The 20,196-nt window shown below is 42.2% G+C and overlaps 2 protein-coding genes across 3 annotated transcripts; one reads left to right on the top strand and one right to left on the bottom strand.

Annotated features, from left to right (window-relative positions):
* The first annotated feature begins 833 nt into the window (after positions 1-833).
* Positions 834-3,550, top strand: kctd10 (potassium channel tetramerization domain containing 10). Its single transcript, XM_053869899.1, has 7 exons — positions 834-996; positions 1,153-1,366; positions 1,501-1,670; positions 1,940-2,026; positions 2,095-2,147; positions 2,217-2,412; positions 2,540-3,550. Exons 1-7 carry the CDS (start codon positions 958-960, stop codon positions 2,750-2,752), a joined length of 972 nt encoding a protein of 323 aa, XP_053725874.1. The 5' UTR covers positions 834-957; the 3' UTR covers positions 2,753-3,550.
* On the bottom strand, positions 3,522-19,275 carry myo1ha (myosin IHa). 2 transcript variants are annotated; one of them, XM_053869892.1, is made up of 31 exons: positions 11,654-11,806; positions 11,466-11,581; positions 11,199-11,397; positions 11,048-11,128; positions 10,569-10,748; positions 9,654-9,752; positions 9,465-9,581; positions 9,322-9,393; positions 9,124-9,243; positions 8,992-9,059; positions 8,805-8,910; positions 8,661-8,741; positions 7,780-7,871; positions 7,518-7,612; positions 7,395-7,441; positions 7,097-7,177; positions 6,875-6,980; positions 6,680-6,797; positions 6,505-6,618; positions 6,370-6,446; positions 6,237-6,305; positions 6,086-6,170; positions 5,857-6,019; positions 5,715-5,798; positions 5,304-5,397; positions 5,187-5,242; positions 4,988-5,123; positions 4,831-4,901; positions 4,423-4,520; positions 4,251-4,350; positions 3,522-4,165 (listed from the first exon to the last, which is right to left on the bottom strand). In XM_053869892.1, exons 1-31 carry the CDS (start codon positions 11,804-11,806, stop codon positions 4,139-4,141), a joined length of 3,105 nt encoding a protein of 1,034 aa, XP_053725867.1. In that variant the 3' UTR covers positions 3,522-4,138. The 2 variants fall into 2 exon arrangements, with proteins under 2 accessions (XP_053725867.1, XP_053725868.1); XM_053869893.1 differs by lacking the exons at positions 3,522-4,165; positions 4,251-4,350; positions 4,423-4,520 and adding exons at positions 14,503-14,619; positions 19,237-19,275 and having other exon boundaries at positions 4,749-4,901; positions 11,654-11,788.
* Between the last annotated feature and the right edge of the window lie 921 nt (positions 19,276-20,196).

Below are 20,196 nucleotides of genomic sequence, written 5' to 3'. Positions count from 1 at the left end.
GTGAACACAATGTGAAAAAGTGACTTTTTTCGTCGAGCAGCAGTCGATTTTATGGAGTGAGTTGGCTGGGTGGGGGGGTTGTTTTTACTGTTACTCCACCATCAGCGGAACTAACGGGGCAGACTATTACAAAGATTTACCCAACACATAGTAGATATTGTTGTAACAGACTTCTAATGCTTTATTGGCATCCAGTTGAGTACATTTGTCTCTTAAGACACGAACAATTACTGACTCACTGACATTCGAGTAACATAAGCGACACTGTCCCTTTAAAGTTGACGTAATTCTTATGACTGGGCTGCGGAAGGAAGAGAGAGGGTGTTAGCTGACTGACGTTAGCGAGCTACGTTTACAAAGTCTGCTCTGGGTTCTATGGTAAATAGTGCATTTATTTCAACATCCAGTCGCGAATCTTTACTTTTGTTTACTTCTGATTTAACAGCCTTTCACATCACGCTGCCGTAGATCAATATGTTGAAGCTAACTTGTCAAGCTATTTCGATAGCAATGAAAGCGCAAATTGAATTACTACTTATTCGATGACGTTGTCGTTACCAGTGTTTTTGTTTTTGCGGTTTTACTTTGGATCATTCGATGTGACTTAATGACACTTCAAGCTACGACAAATCTTTTGCGCTGAGTCGTAGATGCCGTAGTTAGATTACGCGATCAAACGAATTAGTTTAAGTATAAATAACCGTTGCCACCCAAACGCTTGTATTTAAGTTATCAACATGTCACACAACTCGCCGCTTGGTGTTCAGGATGACGCGAGTGTATCTCTTAGGTAATTAAGGAATCGACGTAATATTGTGGAATTCTATGTGCCATCCACTTTCTGAACGTATTGTCGACTGGACAATAGAATTCATAGTTAATAGAGTTCGATTGTGACGGACCGTTACTTCATAAAAACACGTCCGTAACGCTCATTGTCTTACAGTATTTGTCAACATGCAGACAGCTGAGCTTTATTTATTCTTGGGAGTTATGGTGAGGATTTTATACTCTAGTCTAAAATTATGATGAAAAGTTTGACACATTCTGGGACGTGACTAAGGCACTTGCATTTCAACCACAAATTCAATGACTATTCAAGTCAAATCCAATTGTTAATCCAGTCTATTGTTTTACGTTTCTGTATTCCAGGAAGAGATGTCAGGAGAGAGTGTGGTGAGCTCGGCAGTGCCGGCAGCTACAACAAGGACCACTTCTTTCAAAGGATCCAGCCCGAGCTCCAAATACGTCAAGTTAAATGTCGGTGGAGCCTTGTACTACACCACCATGCAGACCCTGACCAAACAGGACACCATGCTGAAGGCCATGTTCAGCGGCAGAATGGAGGTCCTCACAGACAGTGAAGGTTTGCTGACTTCCTGCATGTATGACCAGCTCAGATTATTATTGCCATTTTCCGCAACATCTGAAACTATGTTGGTTATGTCTTGAGTTTGGCCTAGTGTGAAATAAAAGGATCTTCTCTTTTTCCTATGTCAGGCTGGATTCTGATCGACCGCTGTGGGAAGCACTTTGGAACAATCTTGAACTATTTACGAGATGGCGCAGTGCCACTCCCAGATAGTCGACGGGAAACAGAGGAGCTACTAGCGGAAGCCAAGTATTACCTGGTTCAAGGATTAGCTGATGAATGCACTGCTGCCTTGCAGGTAAAATAAAAATAACTAGTGCAGTTTCATGATGATCTTAAAGCCTTTGGTCTTTTGCGTGTTGTTGAGGTCGCCAGCTGAGACATGGGGCAACTGAAACTACAGTGTTACACTCAACTCTTGAGCTTTGGAAATGTTTAATTGAATTAGTAGTTTCTGACCCCAAAAAAGGAACCTGTAAGCTGATTCACGTTTTGGTGACAATGACTACCATGTGTTCTCCTGGGGCCGCCACAGTCCTCAATGGATTTTCCTTCTTTTTCACTCAGAACAAGGAGACGTATGAACCTCTTTGTAAAGTGCCTCTAATGACATCATCAAAGGAAGAGCAGAAGCTCATTGCCACCTCAAATAAGGTATGTTTTTTTTTTCCATTCTCAGACTTTTTAGAGTGATGTCTTACTGACTGTCGTATTGTTTGCAGCCAACTGTCAAACTGCTGTACAACAGAAGCAACAACAAGTATTCCTACACCAGGTGAGTCTGTGCTGGTTGGCTGCTCCTGCAGACCTGATGCTCTTGCTAACTTTGCTTACCATCACTCAGCAATTCTGATGACAACATGCTGAAGAACATCGAGCTCTTTGACAAGCTGTCTTTACGCTTCAACGGGCGTGTGCTGTTCATCAAAGACGTGATCGGGGATGAGATCTGCTGCTGGTCCTTCTACGGCCAGGGCAGGAAGATTGCGGAGGTTTGCTGCACCTCCATTGTTTATGCCACTGAGAAGAAACAGACCAAGGTAAACGTGCTACTTACTCAAGGGCACGCTTCTAAACCCACTAACTCTGGCAAAGCCCTCGCAAGCATTATACAGAGTAAAATATCTTGGTCCGTTACTCTGTAAATATCTTGACTTTCTTCTTCAGGTTGAGTTCCCAGAAGCCCGGATTTATGAGGAGACCCTCAACATCCTCCTGTACGAGTCCCACGACGGCAGAGGTCCAGATAATGCTCTACTTGAGGCAACGGGGGGCGCTGCCGGAAGATCCCACCATCTGGATGAAGATGATGAGCGAATCGACCGAGTTCGTAGGATTCACGTCAAGAGACCAGACGACCGCACACACCACCACCAGTGACCTTTCACCCCAAACCAGTCTGACGCTGGACGGTCTCACACTTGTGCCTTATGACACCCAGCGCCTCTTTTTCCACTCCACTTTTCTTCTCTTTTAGCCTGCTCTTTTCAGGAGACAAGCATCTTAATACTGTGTGTCCAGCTGCAGTGATGCCCTAGTCAGTCCACACGTGGTCAGATGCCCTTGATCATGGACACGCTACAGCAGTGATCTACAAAGAAGTCAGTGTTTGAGTTTATAACGTGTGGTCTTCTATTACATTCAGGGGAAGCAACGAATCAAATCTCTGCACAGGTTAAAAGCTCCTCCTCACTGTGGTGTAAAACACTACCAAGCCACACGGTGGCGCTGGTCTCCCCTTAGAGTACGTACGTTACTCGGGCTACTATAAAACCTGAAGATATTAGAAAGTTACGTTTTTATTGAAAGGCAGGTGACACTTTTATTAGTCATCCGCTGCATTTAACGTCACATTTATTCCCTGCGTTCGACAAAACAATCACCGTTGAAGAAGGAAACCTGAGCTGTGACCGGAGGTGTTTCATGTTCTCTGGTGACAGAATGATGGCTGGTGGGATGAAATGAAGAAGTGTAACTGGAGCTCAGCAGTAGGAAGGGAATCCTGTCTACAAGCCTTCTACAGGCAGAGAAATTAGAGCTGTCTGTTGTCGTCATCAAAGAATGTTGTTCGGGGTCAGAATATCCAAGAATCACAGTCCTCTGAGGTTTGTTGTACAAACGGATATGTATGTTTTATATTTATACGTTCTTTATCACAAATAAATTTCTACAAAGATCTCTCTTTATTCTGCGTCTTCAGTCATTGTACAAAAGTATCTTACATATGGCTCTTTTGCTAGCATTCGAAGTCTTTAAGGCAGAAAAAACATCTTGAATGATTCAAACTCCAGTTGAACTTGGAGGAGAGAGGACACTTTGAAACTCCACTTGACTGAAGATACACCTCTAAACATGACAGTTGAAACCGTGAGTGGACGTCACAATCTGACTCATGCTTCTGTGTGATGCTAAGTAGTATTTCGGTTGCAACATTTGTCGGGCAGTTTCACAGAAGGTTTATCATCTGAGCCCACTCTGGTCAGCAAAGTTAGGGTGACCTAAATGGCAGGTGGGCAACTTCCGATATAGTTAAAAGCTTACTTAACCAGCAGAGACATGGGGAAAAGTTGATTCCAGACTCCAGTAAAATACAGTTACTCATGAGTGTAAGATAACAGAATCCTTGCAGCATCCAGGATCCTACCGAAATACCTAATAACACTGCTATCTGAGGCTGTGGTTGATGATGAATAGGACTGAATCTTCAACTGAGGACACTTCTGTCTCCATTTGTGGCTCATGATGAAATGTGCAGGGACGTGTTGCTTATCGCGTCCTGGTCCGTGTCGCCACCTGACAACACAAATCTAGTGTGAAGAATCACACAACACAATCAAACCAACAAGTGCACCGATCAGTCGGCCAAAGCTTGACCCACCACCATGAGGTGTCCGTTCTTAGCCTTGTAGACCATCGGCTCCTGACCGGTGCTGAAGTCCACACCGCCTTCTTTTCCAGCCTGGATCTCAATCTTGATGCTGAGGAACATTCAAACAATGTTTCTGTACACATTTCCATTGTTTTTTCTTCTTTTTGAGGAGCAGACTCACCTTCCCTGAACCACTTTGATAGCATTCTGCTTGTTAGCGATGACGCTGAGCTTGGTCAGAAGCTCGAACAGGTGGTCACAGTGCATGACCAGATCCCCCTGCAGCGACCACACGGACATGTAGGCTTCAGCTCTGACCAAACCTTATCAAGAAGACTATTCCACGAGACATCTAAAAACACCTGCTGCTTTGGAAATCAAACAGTACAAAGCAGAATTAGTGATGACGACTGAGACACCAGAGGAGCTAATATTCTTTTTGCCCATCTTCTTTATGAAACTTTTAGTGCCCCAAGTGCATCTAACCCTCTATTCATGGTTAAACACTTAATGACTATCATGCAAGGATGGACAGGGTGGCGACCAGCCTGAGGGCTTTCAGCTGCCGTAATCCTCCACGTCCACGTACCTTCTGTTTCGGATCCTCACATGTGATGTGGAACACAATAACGCAGTCAGTCAAATTACTGACCGAAACACCTGAAAGGGTGTCGAGTGACAGACACGGTCAGTTCATTATTGGAAACACCATGTGTTGGCGGTCATTAAGTGAAGTCCCTGTTGACCTGTGAGGGACGTGTACTGGACCCGCTGCTTGATCTTCGCCTCCTCCACCACGTAGGCAGCGGCCCTGGTGAGAATGAGCTGCCGAGCTCTGGGTTTGAAGCCGTTCCTGTCGTATTTGATCACGGGAACGCTGTACTGCGGACGCATGGTACAGTCGGTTCACGTTCACTCCTGAAGTTAGCGACGACTTGGTGCTACCTTGATCTGCTCACTGCGGATCATCTGCAGGACCCTGACGTTGATGTCCTGTTCACCTGCAGACAAACGCCTTAGACACCTTCTTCAGTTCGAGTGTCAATCTTGAGACAGACTTACTGATTCTGGTGTCCACAAATGGTTGAGCTACACTTTGAGGATAACTCTCCTTCTTCCCTTTAAACATAGTGCTGGTGATGAACTTGGACTCAAACTGAAATCACAGCAAAGGATTTAGGGGGCACTTATCCGAAGAAGACTTTGATATTGGGTAGCACTGTACAGTAGCTTTAGAGAACGTAAACAAGAATCACCACCACAAAACATCAACATCAGAATAATTCATATAATAAGGACTTATTTAACTTTAATTTGAGTTCCAAAACATGAAATAATAGTACAAATGCTGTACAAAACCAACACATAAAGGACCACAGAGGAGCCAGGTGAGTATTGTGTGGCTTGGCTTGAGTCGAAAACAGAGCATTGTAGTGTAGAAGGTGTAGAGCACCTTCTCTGTGTGAACTGTACCTGTGCCTTCTTCTGTGGTGTGATTCCTCTCACATATTTCCTCACCAGTAGTCGGTAGTGAAGCTTCCGCAGCAGCTCGGATGTCTGGGGAAGAGAAGCGGTGAGGAGAGGGTTCTAACAAGGTTGGTGACTTGGACTGCACCTCGCTCAGCACGTGTGGCGGCGGCAGCCAGGTGGTTTTATCCAGGACTGTTTTTGGCAGGTTGCTTTTCAGCTTGTTCAGGTAGTTCTGTCTCACAAAGGCCAGATACTCAGAGTTGTCTGTGGTTTTTGCTTGACCTCTGGTCATGTAGCCTTTGATGAACCTGGAACAGGTTTAAAATTAATCACGTTTCAGAGTTGGGAAGAATGAACACGTCAGTCCCACCTACTTCTTAATGACCTTCACAGCCCAGGCTCTCTTGTCCCTCTCCTTCCGGGCCTGCACGCCTCTCCAGCAGGTCTCGATCTTGGTGGCTGTGGATGTTAAATTGCCATCAGAATTTAACCGGAATACTGCCGAACAGTCAGAGCTTCAATCACCAGCTTCTTTTTGTTTCTTGAACTCTCCTTTTGCTCGATATCCTTTGTACTTGGCCTGAAGTCTGGTGGCTAAAATGAAAAACTATGTTGTAAAAGCAGTGCACTTCATCGACAGTAACAAATGTGCACCCACCTAGCTGATGTTTACATTTCTCAAAAGCATCCTCAGTTGCGTAAAGAGTCCTTGGATGGCGGATAAAGATTTTGGTGCTGAAAGATGTTAAATCGATCATTTTCTTGGGACTTCAGACCAGGATGGTTTCCTTACCGCCCCATTCTGTACTCGTCTGGCATGTATCCCAGATGCTGGACCAGGACCTCCACTCCATCAGCAGGAAGTCCTCGCCAGTGCGGCCACGTGGCTGGACACAGAGGTTTGTATCTGCAGGAAGCAGCACCTCTGTAAGGTCCGCATACATGTGAAAGTGAAACCACAGTCTTACCTCTGCAAAAATATCTCATACTTCCTTCTGTAAGCAAAGCCAGCACGCCGCACTCTGAGGTGCTCCATCAGGCCCAGATACTTCACCTGGTGTCTGATCAGTGCTTCGTCAAACTGCCCTAAGAGACAGAGAAATGCTGGATGTTATTTTGCTGACACACAGGAACAAATCTAATGACGCACTGTGGACATGTACCGGGCTGCTTGGACTCATTGGATTTTAGACAGCGGATGTACCAGGCCTCTTTAGCCATCAGGATCTCTGTCAGCTTCAGCAGGCTGCTCTTAAACTGGGTCGCCACCTACAGACACAACATGGCATTGTTGGTTGCAGGCAATTTGCTTAAGTTCAGAAATAAGCACACAGTTATCATCCATTATTATACATAATTGTACAATGGAGGGAGCCTGAACTGACTGTTTCTGGTCTTCGTTTGCTGTCAGGAACCATGGTGGTGAAGCATTCTCTCACAATGGCATTCTTGGACTGGCGTATCAGCTGAGTAAGAGACAAGAAAACATGGACCAAAACCAGAATTATTGAGAGCTGTTTTGTGAGAACCGTCATCAGCACATTATCAGAATGTGTTCTCCATGTAAAGTTCAGGAGTGATCTCATGCAAAGAGTTCCACACTGCCTTCAAATGATCCCCACTTTCCTCCCTGATATACAGTACTGCTGTCTTGAGAGAAAAAGAAAAGCTATTTATACTTACATCTTTGATATTCCGATATAGGAGATCATTATTTTTGTCCAGAAACCCTGAAGATAAAAGGAGTGATTAGATGAGAGGCATGTCTGTATAAAGCAAGCGTATCAAATGGCCAAAGTCTTTTACCCACAACACAGTAGGTGACCTCCCCGGCGTAATGCAGGAGACGGAAATCTCCCCTCTCCAGAGACTTCCGGGTCATTTTGTCTGCCAGTTTGTGCCTACCATCAGAGATGGTCAGCAATATCAGAGATGCTTTCATCTGTTTAAAATCCCTCATTTGAGGTTTCTGGGTTTCTAATGTTAATGGCACTAACATCATTTCACACTTCAAAAATACCATTCCACAGAGAACTACCATCCTTTTCCCTTCAGCAGCAACACTCACGTAACAAAGTGGGGGTGATTTCCCATCTTCTCCTCCAGTCTCTCTAGAAAGGTCAGATCTGTAGCGTCGCCTGGCCTCAGACATTCTTCGTCCTACCAGCAATAAAAGCATACTAGTCAGACAGCACTGGGAGCAGCAACTTGCTAAATACTGTGGCAGAAAGAACACATTGACCAGTATCAAGTTTATAGTTCTCTATCTGGACACTTTTAATGAACACATTATTCGACCCTCTTCGGTTGGCTACGCACACATTATGTTTGATTTGATTTGACAAGATATTTGCTGACTGTTTCACTTCACTTCAGTAACTTAATTCAGGTTTATCTGATATTATCCTTCCAATTCATTTAAAGCTAGTCACCCATTTTTGTTCCAGATTTCAAATAAGTATTCCCACAAATCACACAAGGATGAATTACATAGAATTCAATATCCAGTCACACTTTTAGACTAGGGAACATATATTAGCATAAATAAAAATTATTTGTACTTGTTTTAGCAGGAATGGTCTTCAAAAGCTTACTCTAAACAGCATTGTAATTACTGATAAATAAGTGTTTATAAGCAAGTAATAATAACTTTATTAATGTGTTCCCAATATAAAGTGTTTCTCGCAGTTATAGTTGATATTCTCTTTTTCTTGGTGGATGAATGACAAACAGTGTTCAATGCCTTCTAGTATGACAAGTCACAAGTCAGACACTTCACTTTCCCAGACACAAGTTTTATCTTAGTCAGTCGTGAGCCACGTCACCTGCTATTAGATATACTTCTTACAAGGTATAGTCATGCCACTTACAGTGCCTTCATTTAAGGCCTTGGGGCAGCACAGTACGTTCACAGTGGACATTTAGTGAGTAAATCAAAACAGAACAAACCAGTATTGATATGATCCCTCTATGTTTTTCTTCAACCAGGTCACAGATGATCTTGTTATTAAAGAACTGCACAGGCTCCCACTGAAAAAGGAGCACAGTGAATAAGACCGCCAGTGACACCAGATCACTGTGAAAACGAATCACCTCAATGTCTTCTGCTTCATATTCCTCCTGCTCGGACTTCAGCGTGAGCTGGATGAAAAGCTGCTGCAGCTTCTCGTTACAGTAATTAATACAAAACTGCTCAAAACTAAAGGGTGAAAAGGCGGCTTCAGTCGTGCGTAACCTTTCAGTAAAATGGATTTTTGGAGGTCAACGGATGGAATTGTACCTGTTCACGTAAAAAACCTCAAAGCCATAGATGTCCAAAAGTCCAATGACTGTCTTCCTAGAAGCGTCCTGTGACAGGAAAAAACAAAGTCAGCATGAATTAAGCAGTGGAACTGCATCTCTTAGCACTCACTGTGTTCTCTAAGGACTCGTTGATCCTGTTGACCAGCCAGGTAAAGGTGTGTCCATAGATAGCCTTGGCCAGGGCGTCTCTGGCATACACAGCATGATCAATACTGAATGGGCTGAGAACCTTAATACCCATATAAAAGCAGAGTTATGACTAAACCAAACTCAAGATAATAATAACCTGATGCTGTCAAGTGCTGACCTGATCTTGCTTAGCTTCAATCTTCCTGTACGTCAGACCTTCTTGAAGTCTGTAGTTATCCACACCCAGCAGCTGAACAGAACACAAACATAAATCCATATTTCTTCCTCAGGAGCAATTTCATGTTTTCGGCCACTGCTTACATTCGACACCCATCGTACGTCTGCGTTGTTGTTGTTCAGAATGGCGTGGCCTTTAGCGTCTGACTCAAAATGAACGTTGCCCAAGTGAAGAACACTGGCAATGATCTCAAACAAGTTCTGCAGAAAAGCACCACAAAAGATTGTGAAGGCAGCTTCGATCTGATCCAGACGCAGGATATGGAATCATACATTTCTGTTCGTCTCATCAATGTCGATGATTTGCAGGGCATTCTTCACAGACTTCCAGTCGTTTTTGTCGTTAATCGATGGCACAATGGCACATTCTCCCTGACAGTCAGAAAGAATGAAAGTATTCATGTGAGTCCAGAGTCAGGACACGTTCACAGTACCTTCCAGCCACAACACACACCAGCTGATGGATACAATCGGAGGTTCACATGGATTAGAAACATCAAGACTTTCAATCTCCCATTAAGAGAAGTCTGCAAAATGAGTCATATGCAGTAGACGAAATAATCTAAACTAGACTTCCATAGCATGTTGTTGTTCAGCTCTCATGGTTCAGGCTTCACACTGTTTTCTAGAGAGCTGACGTTACGAATGTCAGTCTGAATACTCGATTTTGATGAAAGAGGATATAGGATATAGCTCAGGGCTATATACTATATAAATGTATAACTTGGTGCAAGACAGTGGTGATGATGTCCATGCATTCGACAAGACTGTTAAGTGAATATACGTTTTTATTGGCCTGTGACTTGGACTGTGTCCAAAGACCCATGAGTGTTGGAGATTGACACCCCTGCTCTAAGAGGACATAGAGTTTTCGTCCTTAAGATCACATTTTTTTCTCTATTTCCACATACAAGCTGAGCATACAGGGGTTGGGGAAAATAATGGAAACAAAAAAAGCTTTAAGGTGTTTCCATTATTTTGTCCAACCCCTGTATGTTACTGGACTCAGGGTGTTACTAAACAATGATCAGAGATGTGTACTGTGTACAGCAGTGAAACAGAATGTGTTGGTATATACCAGGACACAAATAAACTAAAGTGTTCAAAACACCAGAGAGATGTGACCTGAAATAATAAAAGTAAAGTCTCTCCAGGAGTGATTCACATCAGTGTTTACACGTCACCTACTTGGGTTAAGTAGTTGTAATGTCCACAGTCTCTCTCCAGGCCGAGCCTCTGCAGCAGCTCCTCATCTCCTCCATCCACCAACTGATAGAAAATGTGGAAGTTCCTCTCGCCATGGTTCTGATGAACAACCCGGGATTTCTCCAGGAGGTAATTTAGTATGTGGCCTCCAACTGCATCGCCCTGTTAAAGCCACAATAACAAAATTACAGGTTGAGTTCAACAATGCCAGAGGAGTATATCAGAGGGACGTCTCACGAAAGACAGGTTTGGAGACAGACTCGGATTGTTTGTGCACGTGAAGATGATGTTGAAAAATAGAAGAGACAGGCAAATGACATAGAGGAAGACTAGCATTGAGGTTTACGGATGTGAAGACATGAAGAGAATACATGTGACCCGGAAGGGTGATGAAGATATGCTGAGGAGGAGACTGAGCTGCGGTGGAAACACTAGACAGAGAACACCAGTCCAAAACTGACCTCACTGTTAAACTGGATATCCATGTACTTCCCAAAACGACTTGAGTTGTCATTCTTCAAAGTCTTGGCATTTCCAAAAGCCTAACCAGAAAATACTTATTAATAAGGTTTGTATTATGATAATACATGGAATTATTTCAATAATCCAAACCTCTAGGACCGGATTGGACATTAGCATCTTGTCTCTGACTGTGTCCAGCAGGGTGGTGCTGGGACAGCTGACGGCGTAATACTGCAGAATCTTCTTGGAGGCCTCAGTCTTCCCAGCTCCACTCTCACCAGAGATGAGTATGAAGTGGTTGCTTAACTCAGCCAGCATTGTGTGATAGGCGTTGTCCGCTAGGGCATAGCTATAAAGAGGTTGACAAATGTGAACTTTAAATTGCTTCATTTTTGCAGATTGGTCAGTCAAACTTACATGTGTGGGGGGAGCTCAAAAAAGTTGACCCCCATGTACAAATCCATCTGCTTCTTGTTGTAGATGCTTAGCTCTTTGTAAGGATTGACAGACACCAACAATGTTCCAATGTACGTCTGCAAAAGTATTGGAAAACATAACAGTTGATGGTACCATTAATGTGGTAATCATTTCTTTTTCTGACTCACATAAATAAGATTTTCTTGGAAGCGTTTCTTGAGGTTACTGAGAAAAGCAGTCTCCGTTGTTTCGTCCAGCAGTACGAAATCTTGAATACCGACTCGGCTCCTGGCAGTCAGGGCCCCCTCCATGTCCAGCTGACCCTGGGCAGAGCAAATCATTCATTTTTTGGCTTCATAATTAACAATTGAATCGAACGCAAAAAGTATCACTCATAATAGAGTGACTCAAGTGTTGGCTGGTTCCAATAAAATGTATCAAAGTAAATCAAGGACAAAACTATTTCAAAACCATCAGTGTTGACTGTTTCCAAGTAGCAATGAAAATATACAGGTCATTTTGGAATTATTTCATGAACTTTAAATACTTGGATGGATGGTAAGCAGCATAAACCTTTGCTTATTGTGGCAGAGGCGTAGTGTTCGCTACACAACAAGGAACAGAAGAACTGTTTGAATGTTTGTCTGGGTAAATGGCTTAATATGGTTAGCTGGAGCTTAAAAAGCACAAACATGGTCCTTGTTTGTTCTTTTGAAATGCAAGGTCTAGAGGTCTGTGTGTCTCTGAAGTGCAGCTCAGTGATTGTGCAGACAAACGGACAGAAACTAATGATCACTACAAAACCCGAAAGGAACCTTGGCTGGAGCTCACGCCCCAACACTGTGCAAATGCTCCCAAAACAGCGGCACATTCAACAAGCATAGTGGGAAAAATTCCACCAATCTGCTTTGCATTCTCGGCACCAAGACATAGACCAAAGGTTTTTACAGCTTTTGTTGGGTTTGTGTGTTTTTTCTCCTCTCCTTTGGAAGCAGAAATCCTTTGATTCCCAATTCTCTCTGTAAAAACATTAAAAAAAGATAATCCATTGGATCTAATTGACACAAAGCCCCTCGTTCCCCTCCTCCCCCTGTCCTCTATACTCCGCCTATGGCCCTCATTTTCCTCTGAGAAAGGCCAAGTTTTTGTCCTGTAAATACCACGGAGCAGAGACAAAATAGACGTCTTTAAAATGCAGTCTACAATCCATTACACATATTCCCCCTGCATATCCATTCAGTAATTATTCATTAGAAAACATTTAACGTCACAGTGAATTTCACACTAGGCAGTCGAAACACAATAGAGGAGATTTGGCCTATTTTGGGGTGAGGAGTTTGAGGGGTTGTACAGAGGAAGGGTGACGGCGGAGGCGGGGGAGGAGGAGAGTAGTATTTGTCTGATCTGAGAACCCCTGAAACAGGGCCGTCTTGAGACAACGGGACAGACTAAATAGTGCAGTAACGGTCTGTTCCCCGCTGCTTGCTGTGACACTCATTTACTTTGCTTCGGAGCCGAACAATAGAGGCTTGTTCTAAGCAATCCTGTGCTGTAATTTGGACTTCATTACGTTGCGCACACGGGGCCCCATGGAACGAGAGAGGAGGCTAGTCAGATGAGAGTGGTTTTTTTCCACCTGTCAGGCCTGCGACCCCAATACTCTCACCCCTGTCCTCAACAATACCCCTTACCCCCTCACCCCTGTGTCCCCACCAATAACCCTCAGCCGACCCCCTTCCCATAGCACACACACACACAACCCCTCCTGCTTTAAGCCAATGAGACAGGTGAACAATATCATTGAAGGAACCCTTTTTAGAACGTCAGAATCAATCTGGCAGTGTAATGGTCGCAGTGCTAGTTTGGGGTATCTATGACACCCCCTTTCTTCATGGGAACAAACTTCTCCCAGGGCAGCATAAGTAGACAAAATGCAGGGACAGCGTGACTTCGGGATATGCCATTTAGATTTACAAGAAAAAACAGAAACAGACAAGCTTCTGTCAAAGAGAAGACCAACAGATTCAGATTCGTAATGATGATATTTCCATATTTCTGAATCTAAAACTTTAAACTGATTTGATTCAAAAATCCTTTTGAAGTTTGGTAAATACCAGTTTGGTAAATAGTTCCACTAAGAGGCCAGTCGATTATCAGGTATCTTGGACAAAGCCATCGCTTCTCCCAGTAAATATTGCAATACTTTGATATTCAAAGTATGAGATATTGCAAAACTTGATTTTGTGATATTGTTTTGATTTCTTTACGTCGCTATATCAATGTTTAAGACAAAGATACTTGGATATCCTGCTGTATTTGAGACGTGTGACACGAGCCATTTTGCAAGGGTGTGATTCATTCCGCTGTTGGACTGTGAAATTTAAGTCTAACTGGACCAATGCCAAAACATTCAACTCATTTTGATGCACATCATATTGTATTGCATAATCTGATTTTCATCCTCAGAATGATGGTCTAATTACAATATATTGCCAAAATATTATCGCAACATGTCACAATGTATCGGATCACCACTACTGTTTCACACAAAAGCTTAACATACAGCACACTATGTTCCAGATATTCGCTCAAACACGGCAATACAATAACACATACAATAATAAATGCACATGCACATCTGAATCTTACAATATTATTTCTGAAAACGCAGTTCTGAATACCAATTCAGTTTTGGCAGAATGATTCTTACGTAATGCTTCTACAGAGAAGCACTACTCTGTATCACTTCAGGGCTCAATTGTGTTTTAATTAAGAGATGGTCTCTCATCCTTGTCTAGAGTGTCAGTGTTGCCTGAGACTGAGTGACCTCACCTAGTGAATTTTCAAAGAGGGAGCAAGACTCTCTTGTCTAACATGGACAAATACCAGGAGGACTGATCTTGCCAAAAAGCGATAGTCCGAATGTTTTGCCTACTTCACCACTTGACCTGAAATCTGTGTAACTTTCACCTAAATAAACACACATCATGTTAAATGAGCGTCAACAAAACTCATAAAGCAACATAAAACATCCAACCTGCATTTTGGAAGGTGTCTTATCCGCCAGTCTGATGTAGATTTCCAAGCAATGCCAACTGGAATTTCCTCTCAGGTTAAGTATAATAATGCCAACGCCACATGCTGTGTCAGCCTGCTAGGAGAAATTCAGAGAGGATATATCTTATCACTGGCTTTAACCCGACCCAGAAACAAAGCAAGCGTCCTGTTCCCAGCCATGCATCCAGTCTCTAGCCAGCGCAGGTGTAGGTGATGCTGCGTGAAGGCCCGTGAACACCTTAGCACCTATACATGTCCCAACCAAGGCTTACTCAGGCCACTTAATGATTTATGTCTTGGGAGGTGGAGAGACATAGAGATCTTATTCTGTTCTTACCTGAGTATCTTCTGCTCTCCTGAGTGTAATATAAGGATACAGAAACAAGATCCAAACACACCAACCCCCTCTTGTCTTAAACTGTCCCCTTCTTTTTTGTGTGAAAAAGGGCAAGTCTCTTAGCGCAGCAAGAGTCTTCATTACAGAAATACAAAGCTGTAGTGGTGTGTGGTTCTTAGGTTTAGAAGATTCTAAGAAGAAGGCTACATTATCACATTGTAACTTATGTGTTGGATGTATCGATCAAGACTACACAAATACATCTGACAGCTTGCTCAATCAAAAGTTAACCTTTTATTTATTATTTAGCATTCATGTTCACTTTAGATGTACAAGCATCTCTTGTCTCACTCCATTCAGTAGTAAGTCTAAATACCGAGCATCAGCATTTGCAACAGAAAGACTATTTTAGAATATGTTTGAGAAACACTAAATCAGCTTTGAAAATCTTGGGCCTTAACCCCTTCACAGTTAGTCCGGTGGTCGAGACAATTGAAAGAATGGAGTGATGCAAAAATATCTGTCGCAGAGGACAAACATTTGTGTCTTAAAGTTACTGGTAACTTAACAGTGCATCTGTTAAGGTGCCTTCCTCAAGACCTGTTACAAGGGTAGCAGGAAGTTTCTGGATATTTTTATTTGAGTTAAAAGGACAAGGACATGGTAACAATCTGGGCACTACTTCAGTATAAAAAACAACAACCTTGGATGTGTTTACTGTGGCATCATGGCACCACCAAAACAAGTCTCAAAAAGGCTTAGTCCTGTGATTCAGTGACTAAAGGCGATACAAAATCTGTCAGGGGTGTAAGAAAAGAAGTACCTTCCTCAAGACCTGTTACAAGGGTATCAGGAAGTTTCTGCATATTTTTATTTGAGTAAAAATAACAAGGCCACGATAACAATTTGGGCTGTGGCATATTTGTGGCATTTTTTTTTTTTATTTGAGAGACCCCCCTTTTCATGCCTGTAAATAAGTTCATGTTGAACAAACAAGGTTATGCATTGGTATGTGGTTAAATTAGATGCATCTTGTAAGAAATGGTAAAACATTTTGAGCCATTTAAATATGCAGAATACGTAAACACACTTAATGAATGATTTGTGAAGATTGTTCAGTGTGGAACTATCAGGTGAAGTGGCTCTCACTTTGAAATGAGAGAGAGAGAGAGTAGTGTGTACAATAATGTCTTTACTAAGGTTACCTAGTAACCTCGAAACACACCTTCAGGGAAACACTGGTGTCCATTTTCTTTGCTTTGGTGACTGCAGATCACATTTCACACAATTTATGGATTGATTTATTATTGGGAAAGCTTCTGGCCATGTGCAACAACGGGTCAAGTGTTTCAACTTTCTTTAATTATTCAGTCCTCTCCCCAGAAAAGTTGTCAAGGTTACCTACTCGGGGTTGTGCCCCACCTCTCCCCTGGCCCAGCGGCCTAGCAATGCTTGTCCAATCTTAACAAGCTTTGTGCTACCCACTGGGCTCTGATTCAGCACGAGACCCGGCAAATCCAATTACACAGAAGTCAGAGAGGTTGATTTTCCCATTATAGATTCCATGCTGAGAATGAGAGCTGATGATAACACTCACATCTCTCCATCGCCCCCCACCCTAGCCCTTACTTCTTATTTTTTCCCCATTCCGCCAGTAGCCTCCTTTTATTTCACCCGCTCTTCCTATCTCTTTTTCTCTCAAAGGCCTTTTGATTCTCTTGTCTCTTTCATTCCATCGCTCCTTCTTTGAAACCCCATTATTCTGATTCTCTTTTAATTTTTAAGAGCAGCGTAACAGAGGTCCCATCATGATTTCATTTCTCCAATGCCAGGTCACCAATGGTTCTTCACATCTGGAGATCTTTCCTGTGTAATTTCAAACTAGTTCTATCGATCGTGCTGGTCTAAAGAAATAATTCCAACTGTGTTAAGTACGACCTGTATTCACTTGTTGATCATCAGGAAGGCATTTCTGACTTCTTGCAATTTGACATTTGTAAGTGCTTCTCTAATAAAACACCAATATCCTGCTGAGCGAAAGGCAAACAAAATAAAACTCTTGGGAACTGGGCGCATTTAAACTCACTCAACTATGACAAAGACGAAGACTTTTGCCCTGAAGTGAATAGAACTGACCTTGGCTCAGACCAGAGGCTTTGGAAGTGACCTGGGTCACTTGGATGTCCACACCACTGACCTTTGCAGACATTAAAGATGATCTTTTCTCTGAACTTGCCAAACAATGGGACACCCAACTGCACATTAAAACATTTGTCACACAATTAAAATGTAAAGTTTTGTGTGGCAAACCGAGTCACGCAAAACTTCTCCAATCTGTCCTGGCCTGAACAGAATGTGTTTTTATTGTACTGTCCATGACTGGCACGCATAAAACAGTCCTTCTATCTTTTACATATTGAGCCTAGTTTCAGTATAAAGCACCTTCCACCACTGACTCCACTTTAAAACATAAGGACTGTCACCTATGATCTTTGCAGGAGCGTTTCTCCAATAGATAGATAGATAGATAGATAGATAGATAGACAGATAGACCATGAGTCACTCAGTGATCTCAGTGCTGCCCCCTGGAAAACGGTTCCACAGCGTCAGTCATATAAAAGCCAGGTTGCGAAGGAGTTCTACTCTTTCAGACAGACGAACCGTCAATCCAGCGAATAGTTCATTTAAATGCTTTTGGTCTCATTGCTAGCTTCAACTGAAATTGTTTCACCACTATTTTGATTCACAATAGAAGTAGTTGTATTAGTTGGCACAAAAAGACTCCATTTTTCATGCCGTTGTTTTATGCTACAGCGGTCAAATGTCCACTAAGGACAAGCTGTTCTCAGACCCTAGACTCGGCACAGGTTGGAGCACCATTGAAAAACTGTTGGGCAGAACTGTCTGGCCTAAACACAGCTGACAGCAGTTTCCTCAGAGCAGCCATAGGGTCAGTGTGGGTGACATGCTCTTCTGGGGGACACTGTGTCTCTGCCTGTAGAGTAGATTAGTAGGGTGAGCTGACCTCATTCTCAGAGGGGGCTGGTGTGTTTTGAGTAAACACTTGGTGCAAGACAAAAACATGGGCTACAAACACGGGCCAGCCCTCAGGCCCTCAGCCCATTGTTTCCCCATTACTGCTGAACAGGCTGGAGAAGGGAGAGCTGTCACTCCGTGTCTCTGAGCTGCAGGGAGTCCTGCTGCTCTAATGAACTGGTGGCAGTGAATGCAGCCTACATGGACAGGTCAAGCTGTCAGAGCTGCCTGCCAGGTCACTGCCATTAACCTGATAGTCCCAAATGTCAAAAGAAAACAGAAAGTTTGGTTGGTTTTTTAATGCCTTGAACTTCTAAGTTAGATTTACAATGAAGTATATTGCATTGCATAAATTAAAATAAAAAATAAAATGAGAAATATGAGAATACTCAGAATTCAGTAACTTCAAAAAACTTTTTTATGTTATTGTGTGCTGTATTTTTGGTTAATACTGTGACATTGAAGCAGTGTTGTATATAGTAAAGTTGGAGATTGAATAAAAAATAGTCGCACTGTGCATGCAATGTTTAAACAAAAGGATTTTAATTCAAATGTTTTTGAAACTATATTTGAATTATAGTCATCGACTGTATGGAAACAAACGACAATTGGACACAATATGATCAGACGTCACATGATAATTTCCAATATTTTGCAGAGCGTAATTTAATTTACCAAGCAGCAGCTAACCTAAGTACTGAAGTCTTTTAGGAAAAGTAATTCACACGTCTGTCGATCCACCATTAAATACCCCGTGTCTCGATGTTTTATCTTCATCTGAATAAACCTCTTAATGTTTATATTTCTATCCATCTGTTTTTAAAGTTGAGACCTGTATTCGATGAATTTATTTTTGAATATAGTAGTAGTTTGTGCATGCTTAACTTCACACACAAATGTGATACAAACAGCATAGAATTATGTGTAGAATATTGAGGTATGAATTATGAAGAGGTATATTGAGATATTGTTCACTAACAGCAAAAATGGAATGAAAAAGAAAAAGAACTGACATAGTTACTTCCTATTCTACCAGGTGCCACTGCAACCCTGTCATAGAAAGAAGCAAAAGAAAAGCAGTGAATGATGTTGAATATTTATAATACAACTATATTTGCTACTAACCACATCCAGCTTTTCTCCGAATCCATCTCCAATCGTGCAGTTTTTCAACAAATTGGAACCTATTTCGAACTTCCAAGTGTAAAAAACGCAAGTGCACAGTTTAGCTGCGAGCTAGCGAACCAACAAACACTGACATTTTTGCAGCATATTTTATTGTCATTTGTATGCAAAGGTTAATCGAATATTGTTAAACAAAGTAAAATAAAAATATAATACCGTTTTAACAAGTTTTATTGCAGAAAGATGCTGACTCACACGGCGTTTCCGGTTTGTAATAGCGGTGGTGGCGGGGCATTAGGACCTGGGGGAGTCGCTGTGTGGGCTCCCGGTTTTGTCCGTTACGTCCATGCATGTCATCATCGATTGTGCCTTTTGTGACGCACTGATTTACCATCTGTAGTTCTCTCATGGGGATGATGGTCCGGTCACCGCAGGTCTCCCCACTCACTTGACGGAATCCCCTTTTAACATTAAGCCTGCAAGTTGAACCCAACACAGGACTTGAACGCTAATAACTTAGCGTTACATTTTCACCATTAAATATTTGACATTCATAAAAAAAAACGTCCATAGAAAACTAGAATAAGGAACTTGTTTGGTGGGGAGATGTTTTGTTTGAACCCCCATGTAGTAGTTCAGACGTGTTAAGATTTGGTGCTGATTAAAGAGCAATGAAAAGAAACTAACTGGACAAGCACAAACCGTAAAGATGCATCAAACAGCGCGTAAAAAAACATTTTAATATTGGCCCTATTCAACAGTCCGACATCGTTCCAATCATGGATTTATTACAAACACATTTTGGAAACTAACATTTAGGGATAATAATAAAACACAATTTGTGCATGCCTACAAACATGCAAACTGTAAAAACAGTGTGTTTTATCTCCAGATATCTCTTACACCCTAATGAAAATAGATTTTCATATTGAGTTACAGTTAACATGACAGTATATGCACTAAAGGGGTTTGACTAGAAATAATAAATACTTAAATAGTAATGCTGAAACTGCACTATTACAATGGAAAGCATTAAATTATGAGGAAATTTGTTTTTAAACGCACAAATGCAACAGTACAAATACGCTTTTTCGTAGGGTTCTGTTACACAAATTACCAGGGCAGAGAAATGATTATCTATTATAAGTGATTACAAGTATTCACCAATGTGCATTT

The sequence above is a fragment of the Synchiropus splendidus genome, chromosome 7 (assembly GCF_027744825.2).
Source record: "Synchiropus splendidus isolate RoL2022-P1 chromosome 7, RoL_Sspl_1.0, whole genome shotgun sequence".
Classification (NCBI taxonomy): domain Eukaryota; kingdom Metazoa; phylum Chordata; class Actinopteri; order Syngnathiformes; family Callionymidae; genus Synchiropus; species Synchiropus splendidus.
Note: the sequence above shows the minus strand (reverse complement) of the source record. Positions and strands in the feature narration are given on the sequence as shown.

What these genes read in the sequence shown, in the direction of transcription:
- kctd10 (XM_053869899.1), top strand. Translation starts at nt 958, where the DNA reads ATGCAGACAGCTGAGCTTTATTTATTCTTGGGAGTTATG. An exon ending in TCATTGCCACCTCAAATAAG is followed by an intron (nt 2,027 to 2,094) that starts GTATGTTTTTTT and finishes TATTGTTTGCAG; the next exon opens with CCAACTGTCAAACTGCTGTA. An exon ending in AACAAGTATTCCTACACCAG is followed by an intron (nt 2,148 to 2,216) that starts GTGAGTCTGTGC and finishes ACCATCACTCAG; the next exon opens with CAATTCTGATGACAACATGC.
- myo1ha (XM_053869892.1), bottom strand. Translation starts at nt 11,806, where the DNA reads ATGATTTGCTCTGCCCAGGGTCAGCTGGACATGGAGGGGGCCCTGACT. An exon ending in TTGAAGCTAAGCAAGATCAG is followed by an intron (nt 9,244 to 9,321) that starts GTCAGCACTTGA and finishes ATGGGTATTAAG; the next exon opens with GTTCTCAGCCCATTCAGTAT. An exon ending in AGAACGGACACCTCATGGTG is followed by an intron (nt 4,166 to 4,250) that starts GTGGGTCAAGCT and finishes TTGTGTTGTCAG; the next exon opens with GTGGCGACACGGACCAGGAC.